The sequence below is a fragment of the Anoplolepis gracilipes genome, chromosome 17 (genome assembly GCF_047496725.1).
Source record: "Anoplolepis gracilipes chromosome 17, ASM4749672v1, whole genome shotgun sequence".
NCBI lineage: Eukaryota > Metazoa > Arthropoda > Insecta > Hymenoptera > Formicidae > Anoplolepis > Anoplolepis gracilipes.
Genome location: NC_132986.1, coordinates 1,431,783 through 1,445,000, shown reverse-complemented (window position 1 = coordinate 1,445,000; position 13,218 = coordinate 1,431,783). Strand labels below are relative to the sequence as shown.

The 13,218-nt window shown below is 30.4% G+C and overlaps 2 protein-coding genes across 7 annotated transcripts in view; one reads left to right on the top strand and one right to left on the bottom strand.

Moving 5' to 3' along the window:
• Nucleotides 1-3,640, top strand: part of Fuct6 (alpha-(1,6)-fucosyltransferase 8) — a 4,473-nt gene extending 833 nt beyond the window's left edge. For all 4 annotated transcript variants that reach the window (XM_072909259.1, XM_072909260.1, XM_072909263.1 and 1 more), the window contains exons 2-6: nt 301-583; nt 704-877; nt 970-1,188; nt 1,324-1,405; nt 1,491-3,640. In XM_072909259.1, coding sequence (XP_072765360.1) covers nt 348-583; nt 704-877; nt 970-1,188; nt 1,324-1,405; nt 1,491-2,552 — 1,773 coding nt within the window. In that variant the 5' untranslated portion in view covers nt 301-347 and the 3' untranslated portion in view covers nt 2,553-3,640. The remainder of the gene's footprint in view (nt 1-300; nt 584-703; nt 878-969; nt 1,189-1,323; nt 1,406-1,490) is intronic.
• Nucleotides 3,641-5,609: 1,969 nt separating this feature from the next.
• LOC140675142 (retinoblastoma-like protein 1) lies at nt 5,610-11,710 on the bottom strand. 3 transcript variants are annotated; one of them, XM_072909253.1, is made up of 9 exons: nt 11,079-11,710; nt 10,059-10,590; nt 9,668-9,964; nt 9,012-9,113; nt 8,649-8,743; nt 8,164-8,544; nt 7,652-8,085; nt 6,355-7,300; nt 5,610-6,237 (listed from the first exon to the last, which is right to left on the bottom strand). In XM_072909253.1, the coding sequence occupies exons 1-9, from the start codon at nt 11,214-11,216 to the stop codon at nt 6,055-6,057; spliced, it is 3,108 nt and encodes a 1,035-aa protein (XP_072765354.1). In that variant the 5' UTR covers nt 11,217-11,710; the 3' UTR covers nt 5,610-6,054. The 3 variants fall into 3 exon arrangements, with proteins under 3 accessions (XP_072765354.1, XP_072765355.1, XP_072765356.1); XM_072909254.1 differs by having other exon boundaries at nt 9,051-9,113; nt 11,079-11,709; XM_072909255.1 differs by lacking the exon at nt 9,012-9,113 and having other exon boundaries at nt 11,079-11,709.
• Nucleotides 11,711-13,218: the final 1,508 nt, after the last annotated feature.

Below are 13,218 nucleotides of genomic sequence, written 5' to 3'. Positions count from 1 at the left end.
ACTGTGTTCCTTTATTAAATGTAAATCCAATGAGGAACAAAAAATGAGAGAAAGCTAGTGATAGTTTTGGAGAAATGTGTCAATAACATAAAAATATGTCGAAATCGCGTTTTTGTATCTAAGAGTATATATTAAAAATTATATTTCTGAATTATACACTGATATTTATACCCTTCTTACTCTCACTATGTAGTATATTATGTAGATTTTAAACTAAATATAACATATAAAAAATGTATATGCAAATAAAATACATTTAGTTATTGAAATTTTACATTATTTTTATTATTTTATTTTCAGATATCGTAATGTTGTGACACATCACAAGCAAAAGTACTTTGTTCAAAATGCTAGCGATTTGTTCCGGACGACCTGGTTGGCTAAGGAAGCTTGGAATAGTGTTGCTGGTCACTTGGTTTTTGGTATTAATTATATCCATGATTCACATATTTAAGTTGAATTCCTTGTCAAGCCGAGATGCTAGTACTGCCAATAAAGAGAACACGCAACGCCTAGCACAAATGGTTAACGACTTTGAAATTCTAAAGAGGCAAAACGATGCGTTAAAGAACTTCATATTAGGGTATGTTGTTTGCGCACGAGAATCTATGAAAAAACAAGGAAATTCATCAACATTAAAATGTGAAATTTGAAATATGGAGCATTGCGATCTTTTCATTGTATAGGCTAACATAATTTCCAGAGAAGGACCAAAATCTGTACAAGGCGATCATTTAGGTTCCATACAAGATAAGATCGGGAAAGCCTCAGCGTATTATGACCTAATAGAACATCAAGATGGATTACAGCATGGTGCTCCTTCTTTAGAACACGAAGAACTACGACGGCGATTGAAAAATGATATTCAGGAAACATGGTAAATAATAATTAACTATCTTTTTTGATAGTTGATTTTTTTATCAAATAACATATTATAACAATGATTACCTACTTAACCATATGCCACAGGTATTATATTAGTGCCGAATTAAATAAATTAAAAAAACATATTGATGAATTTACATATGATCAGAGGGAGAAAGAGATACAAGATGTGGTGAAAAATGTATGGGAACATAAAAAGTCACTTATAATAAATATCGATAAATTAAAGAAAGTAGATGGTTACGATGAATGGCGAGAGAAAGAAGCAAAAGATTTATCTGATCTAGTTCAGAGAAGATTTAGGTAATATACATACAACTTGTCATATAATATTAAAATATTTCATATAGTATTACATTCATACCAATCAATTTAATCTAATATAATCTACATATGTCTCCTCTAATCTGATTGTACATTTTGACTTTAATTGAAAAGGTATCTGCAAAATCCTGCCGATTGTAATAAAGCAAAAAAATTGATATGTAGTTTAAATAAAGGATGTGGCTTTGGTTGCCAGGTAAAAAATTAAATTATGTTAATTAGTTATATATAAAATCCTTAAATGGGATAAATAAAATAAATGGATGTTTTCTCATTTGCAGGTTCATCACATCACGTACTGCTTTTTAGTAGCTTATGGTACAGAAAGGACGTTGATAATAAAATCTAAAGGATGGAGATATCAGAAGGATGGCTGGGAATCTGTATTCAAACCTCTCAGCGACACCTGTGTGTCTACAACAGGTGTTTCACATTCCAACTGGCCTGGTGATCCTTCTAAACAAGTGATATCCCTGCCGATAGTAGACAATGTTTATCCAAAACCAAGGTTCCAGCCACCTAGTGTACCCGCAGACTTGGCACCAAGATTAGAGAAGATCCATGGTCACCCTTTAGTTTGGTGGGTAGGACAAGTATTAAAATACTTGATGCGACCTCAAGATCATGTGAAACGAACATTAGACAAGGCAAAAGAGAAACTTGGTTTTAAGAAACCTATTGTCGGTGTTCATGTACGTAGGACTGATAAAGTAGGTACAGAGGCAGCTTATCATGACATAGATGAATACATGAGTAAAGTGGAACAGTATTTTGACGAGCTTGAAACCAAGCCGGATGTAAAGAGAGTCTTTTTAGCTAGCGATGATCCAAAAGTAATAACAACAGCTAGAAAACGTTATACAAATTACGAAATAATAGGCGATCCAGATATCGCCGAGACAGCATCTGTAGCGAAGCGATATTCAGACACTTCATTGCAAGGAATAATTATTGATATTCACCTTTTATCCGAATGCGACTATTTAGTGTGCACGTTCAGTTCCCAAGTGTGTCGTGTCGCGTATGAGTTAATGCAAACCTTCTATGTAGATGCATATGATAGATTTACATCTCTCGACGATATATATTACTACGGAGGACAAAATCCGCATCCTCACGTAGCTATTTTAGATCACAAACCGAGGAAAAACGGGGAGTTAGAATTAAAGATCGGAGACTTGATCGAAGTCTTTGGTAATCATTGGGATGGTTTCTCTAAAGGGTACAACACTAGAACTAGCATGACAGGATTATTTCCTAGTTTCAAAGTTAAAAATCCTATTGATGCTGTAGATTTTCCAAAATATTCAAATGTTCCTCTGCTGGAAGATAAAGCCGAATAAATCAGAATAGCGAAGCTGATAATTTTCTCTATTTTCATAGAGAAAATTATTAAAATATTAACGAATCATTATTTCTCTTCGAATCAAATTGTTAAGATATTAGCAAAGATAATATGGCACAATGTATATATTTTATTACTTGTAAATAACAATTCTAATGCTTGTAAATTCTTACAAAAATGTCCATTACTTGTCAAATAGAAATAAAAATCTATATTGTATATTGTATTAATTGCATAATCACATGTTTCATTTTAAAAAGAAAGGCACGATTTGAATTTGATATTGAATGACATAATGAAAGTTTATAAGAAAAACATTTGTGATTTTTTACATATGAAATCGTATAATAATAATAATTAGTTGATACTATGCAGGTATAATGCATTAAAAAATAATGTTACAACTGCAAATATGTAGCAATATGGTATTTAAGATTTTTATATATTTTCATTGGAGTTATAAAGTGATCGTTAATTGAGAGATTTAATTAGAAAGAAGATCGATATTCTTAATAATCAAAGCTAAATTTGTTCTGTATTATGTACATAACTTAGATATAATGGACTAAAAAAAGGATTTCTTACCGCGCGAATTGACGTATCCGACATTTGTGCCAATATATCATTATGAGGTATTAAGTTATACTTTGGTGATTTCATTGGAAAATACGTAAACATATAGTCAGAAGTTTGTTTTCTCGTTTACTGCGCGCTCATCTTTTGTAAATAAATTCGCGAGAATTTCGGGAAACATTACTTCAGCAGTAACATATATTTTAATGATCTTTATGACTCAATGTTCACAACGTACAAAATGTATAATATATAATTTTACATATTCATCATACTTGGACATTTCTAAAGTTTATGTATTATGCATGATTTGTGTAAAATATGTCCATATACGTGCATTATATGTATAAAATAAACACGCGCGTGCGAACATCGAGCTAGGCTTTTAAGGCCTACTTTAAATATATAGGAATTTTCCTTGTGTACATATACATATTGTAATATATTTTATACGCAAAAAAATAATCGAGAATTGTTATTATAAGATTTGAATTTGATTTTGACTAATAAAGACTTAATTCATAAAATATTGTATATGTTTGTGATTTTTTTAAATATTAAACAAAATATGAATCACATTTTATATAGAAATAAAAAATTTTATATGCATGTGCACTCTATATTATTTTTAAATTTGTTCACTTTTTATGAAGAGAAGAAAATTTACATTAATTTATTTAAATAATATATTGCCAAAAATACGATATAATTAAATTTTAATAATAAAAGATGAAGCTCCTTAAAAAAACCAGCGTTCTCGTATATATAGGTTGTCCGATAATTCGTAAAAAATCTCGTGTACAAATTGAGTGGATCAAACTGAGCAAAAAAAGTTCTGTATCGTTTTGCCCTGTATGTCATATTATAATCAGTAGAAAAAATAAAATGTAATGATAATCAGAGTATGTAGGCAATATAGAACAATGGAAACAAAAATAAGCAACACAATCATCTCCAAGCATAACGAATATTTATACGAATATTTAACGAATATTCCGTTACATTAAAGTATCAGTATTTAATTTGCGATTAATATTTAATTATATTAAGCTCGAGTTACAAAGTTCTTTTAATGCAATAAATATAATTGTCTTTCTTTCTTATTTCATAAGTCTCATTTTATACATTGTTCGATAATAAAATGGCAAATTAATGAGATCATAGAGAATTGAATTCAGAAATACTTATATAAATCTACTTTGAGTGTTTTTTAACCTTTGATAAACTAAATTTCAAAAAATATAAATAACTTATATTTTGAGATAGAAGATACACTTGTGTGATAAATATAATTGTAATTTTATATCCATTATTAGATTAAATCTATGTTTTTCGTTTATAAAAAAAGTAAATTTAATCAAATATCACCCAATGCTGATATTTATATTTGTTGCAGATACTTGTTGCTTTTCCTGACGAGCTTAAATCTATCATTAAAATAACTTTTCTCAAGTATGGTTGCAACTATATTTTTATAGCCTTTGTATATGTTTGATTGCAAAACAAAACACAAAAAAAGTAATTTGACAAGTCATAATATACCCACTTGGGATAGTCAGAACAATTTCCAGTGTATGAAATATACCAAATAATGTTTCAAGAATATTGACTAGGTTATATTTTACAAGATATCATGCAATCAACGAGTTTTAATTATAACAAAAACAAATCTACTTATAATTAATATTTTTTTATTTTATTTAACTTATTTTACAAATTTGAAATAGTTGTGTGTATATGAGTTGTTTGACCGTAACCGAATAATATTTTAATGGCAATAAGTAAAAAATAATAATTTTAATGTTGACTCTTTATCGATAAAGTCTTTAAAGCATAAGGAATAAGAAAACAGATTAAGTTTCAAATATAAAATAAGTAGTACAATATTATATTTTGTGAACTCTTTTTGTGTAAATTTGATTATTTAATTAACACATGATATAGCTAATATTAATAGTTATAATCATTAACCAAATTTTTAAGAAAAATAAATTTTGAATTTTTTAAATCTAAAAATCTATCATTAAAATATTTGTTGATGGTAGTGAACTGGCCCACATGTATATATATATCATAATATGAATTACAATTACAATTATATTGTCACAATAATATTACTATTATATTCTTTTTGCAAATTTCCTATTTAATGTTCTTTCTTCTATTTAAACAATAATTTTTTATTTAAATATGTTATCTTGAAATAGCGATTAATTTGGTGATTATATAAAAACATTGCTAATACTTGTATAGAATTACCAGTAATTTTATATACTAATTATCACTAATATGTATGGATGTAGATATGTAATTTTACTACGTAAAGCTAATTTTAAGCAACAATCATGATCGAAAAGTACCAACAGACAAATTTAAAAAAATCATGATGTTTATGTTTTCAATTAATTCTAAAAAATTATATGTTAATGATATAACGTATGGAAAGTGCAATGATATAATGTATGGAAAGTGCAATTATGCATGTTTTGTGGTTGTAATCCCTTACATATTTTTATATTCCAGATTCCAGTGTATTTATACGGCTTGAAAGACAGTTTGGTTCAGTAAATTATAAAATAAAAAATAAAATACAAAAAAAAAAAAGGAAAACTCTACTCTGGTAAAAGTCAATCCTAACAATACTGGAAATTGAATTCTGACTTCACATTAAATAAAATTACAAACGTTGTAGCATTCGTATATAATGTGAATACTTTATATTGGGTTCCAACTTGCTAGAATGACTGTACCTGAGAAATAACATTTGATTCATATTATTACGCTACACAACCAAAAGATTGGATGATATCATCTGCCTTGTGTAGGTAAATTTCTTTGTTTTTCGTAAGCCAATTCAAATGCAAATAAGCAAATCGAAAATTTTCGTCCTTGTAAGGTACGATTGACATTATTCTACCACATTCCGCTTATTGATTTTGTGTTCGTCGTTCTCCAATGATATTTTCTAATTTTCGCGCGACAAAAGTCGCAGTTTTTTTAGGAGACGTGCCCTCTGTCATTTCTACATCTGTGTCATCGGAAAGTAATCGCTTTCCTACGCTCTTTTTCGCATCTACAGATATCATCATCTTATTAATAGCTTCTAAATCCTGAAAATAAAAGAAAATACATAATGAATAAAGATGAGAAAAGATTTAGTTTTAGTACCTCGAAGATCTAAAAGTTAAAGATATAAAAGATTAAATTGAGATTAAAATTAATTTTACCTTGGCAGGACTACGACTGAAGCAATAACTTAATTGTGGTGCCGGTGACGCACTAATAGCCTTCGGATCTAAAGTACGTGTCATAATACTACTGGTAACACGCCTTACTGGAGAGTTAGCAGGCGCCTTTCCTTTCGGTAAAGGACTCAACGAGAGATTCATAACATTACTACCGCGAGCTGATCCAAATCTATTTGCATATTCTTTGACTTGTGGCACATATACTGTGTTGTAGAATTTGATTAAATCGCCTCGTTCTTCTCCGTCAAAGTTCTGCGACGTCCCAGCCATATTTGTCGGAGTCGGGGGAGTTATATTCTCTGCTAAAGTACCATTATCTTCTGATCTTTCATTACTACTGCTTGCTGTCGGATCTCCGTCATTAGAAATTTTTTTTATAAGTACCGATCTATATATATGCGACTCTGCTTGCGGCTGGAGACGATAACAGCGCATAATTTCGGTAAATGAGTTTTTTTCCATCTTTACGAGTTTACATATCACATAAATTGCACACATTAAGATTTGATCGAGATGTCGATCCTTCATTAGCTCGGTACGCTCTTTGATGGAATATTCAAAAATCGTCCATATCTTCTTCTTATCGGTGTCTGATATTTCTAATGAATTGCACAAATCTTGCATGCGAACGCATGCAAGATTGTAAAACTTTCGAAAGAATAATGCCACAGAGCCTGTTCTCTTCGGTCTAGCTGCATCTTTATTCGTTCCTTGTATAGTTGAATTATTCGATGCTTGTGTGGTTGACGCTTTCGAAACAGCAACTTGATCGGGTACCAAAAGTATTCTTTGGTTATCTATTAACATTCCTCTGTTAGAAGATAATACACTCTGTCCGACTCTTAGAACACTTTGACCAGTAACTCTAGCCTCAGGGAATAATCGCTTCTTTGCTATACCGGATGCTGCGATAGGGGACTGAAATCTAAATAATATACAACTTAATATATTTTGTTTTAACAAAAAACTAAACTAAGTAAACAATAATGATATAAATTTGATTTTTACATTTCTAATTATTTTGCAGAAAGATTAACTTTCGAAGAAAATAAAAATTAATAATTATTATTATAATTCATTAAGTAAAAAAAATAAAGGTAACAATTATGTATATTCTCAAATTTATTATTTTTCCATAACATTTTGATTAATTTTTTTTTAATAAATCGCATGTATACATTTATATACACAATTTTAATTTTCGGGGAAAAAAAAACTAGAAATTTTTTAACTATATTCACTATTCTGTAGTTTTAGTTGACTGAATATGTTATACCTTTCTGATGCGGACGAAATCGGACTCTGTTGAACGTCATGATGAGTACGATCTCGATCTAAAGCAATCCGTCTTAACACAGGCTGGCCAGGTGCAGTTGGATCGACAGTTTCCAAGGTGCCAGGTAAGGAAACCTCTTCGCAACTCGGCACAGACAAGGATTCGATTGTTTGCCAGAGAGGGCTGTCGCTTTGCCAAGCCAGAGACTCCAAAATCTTCTCCTCGATTTGATTCAAGTGTTTGACAACGTCTCGTGACAATTGATCCTCGGCTCTTACTATAATTTCTATAACTTTATAAAAATAGTATGCATCTAGATTTAAAGCCTTTAATATCCATGGAAATATTTTGTCGTTGCTCTTGTACGAATAAATAACTATCTCAAGACAGCAAGCAAACAAACACTGAATGAATATTTCATTCAAAAGGAGATTCTGTAACAGACAGATATTAATAAATAAATATACAGCTGCAATAATTTCTCGATATATCCGCAATATATATGAACTTACAGTTATGTCATCATTCGGTTTTTTACGCTTCTCATCGTTTAAAATCATTTCTAATAACTTGTAGAATAAGGTTTGTCCCATGACAAGACGTTTCTTTCCAAAGTCAGATGTCGTACCATCATTTACATTGTTGTTATAATTTGCACAAAATTGTTCACCAATCTGTTTAACTTTCGCCTCGACTGAAGATTTAACATCTTGAGAACAATTGCTCAGCATTTGTAATAAGCCTTCGCTTGGAGAAGATTGTCCAGCTATCAGAGCTTGTAACTTAATAACGCTTTGAGTTGCCGTTGTTACCGGTGTTATGCTAGACATATCTTTTGATCGAAGATATTTACGGCCAGTCAATGGTGTAGGAGGTGCTAGATACTGTATGTGCTATAAAAAAAAAAATCAAAAATTTCATATGTAATATTATATATATATGCTACATTCTTAATAACTAGAAATAAAGCAGAAATAGTATTTTTCTTAAAACTTACTCCTGCGTGCTGTTCTCTTTTCAATTGCAATCTTTCATGAAAATCGTCAATGTTTATTTGCGTAGGGGAACCAATGTTTTCGCTAGCATCATGGCCTGAAACAAATTATAAATTGATATTATTAGAATTAATATTTATAATTTGATAAAAAAAAAAAAAAAAAAAAAAAAAAAAAAAAAAAAAAAAATAAACATAAAAAGGAAAATAAAAAATTACATTTCTGTTTAAATTTCTTGTTTGAAAAATGTGAAATTAATGTAATTAAAAGAAATTAGTTTGATTATTCATTCAAATGTTAAAATTACCCTCTCAAAATATAAAAATTTTATCTCACTCAATTTTTATATCATTTTTATATCCCACCTTTAAAGATTACGTGTTTAGCAAACTGGACATGCTTACTAGTATCTTGGCCAGATATATCCAAATTTGATATGTTGCTCAAATTTACTCTTCTCCAATCCGCTACAAAGCACAGTCACGACACAGCAGATACCAAATTTGTTTTATAAGAGAAAAAAATAAAATAACTTAAAATAGATAAATTACTAGGAATATTTCTTTTTTTTTTTTTTTACTTTTCTTTTTTTCAACTAGAAACATAATCAATCTACAAATTCAGATAGCTTCATTATAAGTATAATATCTAACACATAGTATATATTATACATAATAAGCAACTAATAGTTATAATAAAACAAAGTTTTTATTAAAGAGGAAAAAAAAAAAAAAAAAATGTTGCTGTTAAATAAAATTTTTGTGAAAATTTAGTATGATCAAAGTTGCAAATAATTATTAATTGAACAGCATATATAGGTTTTCACTTCACTATTTACACAAATATTTACAAAAGCAATATAAGCTGGCACAGAACATGCAAAATTATAGCGTAAGCTTACAGCAATGCATGTATTCAATTCTTCATATATGTATGTGTGTGTTTCTTAATCGTCTTATATATTTGTGTGTATGATGATCTATGAAGAAGTAGTTTTCTAATGATTATTAAATAATTTTACCTAAGAAAATTCTTTCGTCAAAATCTCCAACGCTCAACACACGCTGCTCGTATGCCTTGTTAACAGCTTTACTGTTACCATCAAAGTTCAATGCATCTAATATACCAGAGAAGTTGGATTGATCACCACGTAGAATTTTCTCGTTAAACAGCTTGTTGATATAATTTTTCATATAATACTCCTTTATAACTTTAGCCTCAACAGGAATTGCTTCATGACGCTCGCACAACAGATTAACAATGCAATCTGCTGTTTGTGGCACAGTATAGTTCTCATCATTGAAATTTGCTGGCAAGCCTATAAATTAGATAAATTATATATATGTAGATATATAAAATTATTCTTGCTCGTATCATAATTCGTATCTATTTTAAAGCTAATAAATACTTACCAGGAAAGTTAGGATTCAGTAAATCTCTTCTGTTAGATAACAGAGCATTGCTATATATAAGATCGCAGCAGACTAATAAAAGATGATAAGAATTGACAAGATCGTCCAAGATATCAGGAATTGCGCCTTTTATGCATATAAATAGTGTCCAACAGAATTCAAAAACTCTGGTAGGTGTGCAGGGTATTGTTCTATGCCTTCTAGATCTAGGTGGTCTAGAGATATCTTCTCTTGGATCTTTGAATATATCGGTAAATATTGGCTGGTACTTTTTAAATATGACCATAGACACTGAGAAATTTGCTTCTAGTTTTTGTATCTTGGCACGAAAATCTTGTGGCATATTAGCCATATCCGCCCATGATTTGCTTTTTGTAAAGAATTGTATCAATGGAAGATTACATAATTGCAAGAGACGTGTCAGTGATACACAATTGCCTTCTACGTTAGCACCTGTTCTTCCAACTGTGGGTGTGGAGGATTTTCTACAAGCTACATATAATGCACATCCTATCCAATGCAACTGATCACCCTGCAAAAAAAAAAAAAAAAGAATTTTTATACTGATGAAATATATTGATATAATATTAGAAAATAAAGCAAAAGAAAAAATCTATTATTACTAGAAAATTAATAAGATTCCACAAATTACTGTTTAAAGGAAAAAATGTTAAGTATCAAACAATAATGCCAATATTTATGATTAAAAATATATAAAAGTATTGCAAAAAAAATTGTTAATAAACATATTTAACACGACTTCTTGATATTAACGAGTCAGCTCTTTGTTCGTTGCGTTTAAAAAAAAAATGCGTAGTATTGGGTATCATTCGACATTGCTTCCTCTTCTCCATCTCGCGCGGAACATCGATGATTCAAAGTAGTTGTATTATCGCGACCCGAGAGTGTCGCGAAACATTATATCGTTTCAGCACTTCGAAAAGGAAGATGATCGTAGAACAATCGTATTTTAATCGTCAGACTGGGAGATTATTAACTTATTATAAGGTAAAACGCTACCTCGAGAGTGTAGTTCTGCCGGATAGTTTCGTAGGATCTCCAGGCCTCGGACGCGGCAGTCGCATCCATATTAAGCTTCTGGCAGAGATCCTGGTGCTGACTGTACGTCGAGTCCTCGATATCGTCCGACTGTCCCATCTTCCGCGCCGTAATTTCCAGCCAAAAAGAGCTCAAACGAGAAACCGCGGGGAAAACTCTCTTATACCGCCATACAAAAAGTTCGCTCCACCGTGTCGAGGTTGCCGCGGGGGCTTGGCGGGAAACGACACGAGCGCCGACATCTTTGCCATGTTGGCGGGAAACGTATCAGTAGAGTAGTAGAGTGGCACCACTAATAGTGCGCTCGCCTACCGCGAGCGAGCGTTCGCGGCGAAGGGTTTTATGTAATTTCTCCTCCTTCCGGTTGTGATGAAAAAAAATTCAAGAAATTATGTTGCCTCGATTAGGTTAGGTTATGCGATCGCTTCGAATCATTTAGGCGATCTAGTCTTATGCGAATTTCGTTTCATTTTAATCGATAGGATGTAGCTCTGATATTATCGTCTCCTTTATACTTTTTATTCTCTTTTCCGTGACAAGCATCGCGATGACTGTCTTCTATTACGCGCCGAGAGCCGAGGTCTTTGCGCGGTTGAACCATTGAGTTTTATGCATACTAGAGTGAGCTTTCAACCTTCAAAGTTCAAGGTAATGAGTAATGACCCGATTAGAAAAGAATATATACATGCTGAGTGGATTGCTATCTTTCTCAGGGATTCGCTGATTGGTTGGTCATTATAGTATCGTAGCTAAAAACATTGACTTCGTACTGTACTTTATGAATTGTAAGAAAAATAAATAAAAAATTCATAACTATTGTTTTCATTTTATTGTTTAAATTCATAAATAAAATTAAAACATTTCCTGGAAATGATAAATAGCTATATCGTTTTAATGTTAAATATCTAATGAGAAATGTTTTCGGTTTAGATGATATAATGTAAAAAGAAACAGAAATCCAACCAGAAATATACCTGTCTCTTTTTAATTCTGGCTCTGATATTTTTCTATAGAATAGTATAGGAAGGTTCGTGCTATTGTGCATGTATAGTACTTGTCCTGCCATTTTATAAATATATCAGCTGATGTATATTCCGATAGAATGCTACTAATCTGGTAATATTGAAAAATTACTTATATATTTTCATTCGTATATGACATTTTTATAATTAAAATGGAACATAATTTTAATATAGTAAAGGGTCGTGAAAATGATCCCGTGAATGAAATTTGTCCAATAATTTAGCGCGTATTTTTCGCTTAAACACACGCAGTTAATTACATAAATATAAAAAAATTATATTTAAAAACTATACTTATATATACGTCTTTTGTTACATATATATTTATAATAATAATTATAAAAATCAAGAAAAATTGATGGGCAAATTTTTATTACATTCGTAAAAACATACGTGCATATATAATACATTAAAATAGTATGTTTGAAAAAAGAAATTGACCTATCTATATATTTGCCAGATTGTATATTTAAATACATAAAACATTGATTTTTATTTTAGAGGAAATCAATTGGGGAGAATTTATTAATTTATGATTTTTTATATCCAATATATTAAGAAGAAATATGATTAATTTTTATAATAATTATTACTTTCAGATAAATTGATATTTTTATATGAAAAATAACCCAAATAACATGTAATTTATAATATACATATCACAGAAAGAATATATATAAAATATTTTTACAATATTGAAATATTTCTGTAATATTGATATTATATTACGTGCTATATGGGAAACGTGTCCCGATGAATCTCATCTTTATCTGTAACGCTGACGTGTTACAAAACTATTTCGCTTATTGTTAATTTCACTTCTGACAAAGGCAAATTTTTTGGCTTATCCGGAAAGGCGTTATAATGAGCGGAAACGAATACAAAAAAAGCGCGCTGATACAGAACCTCAAATGTTTGCCGTATCACGCAAAAATTACGCGGCACACTCACGTGTGTGATACATATATAATCATCTCTCTTTCTCTCTTTGGGCGTAATCTATACAAAATAAATAATTGAAATGTATGACTCAAAGATGCAATGTATCATGAGAATAACTATAGTCATTATTTCGTGCA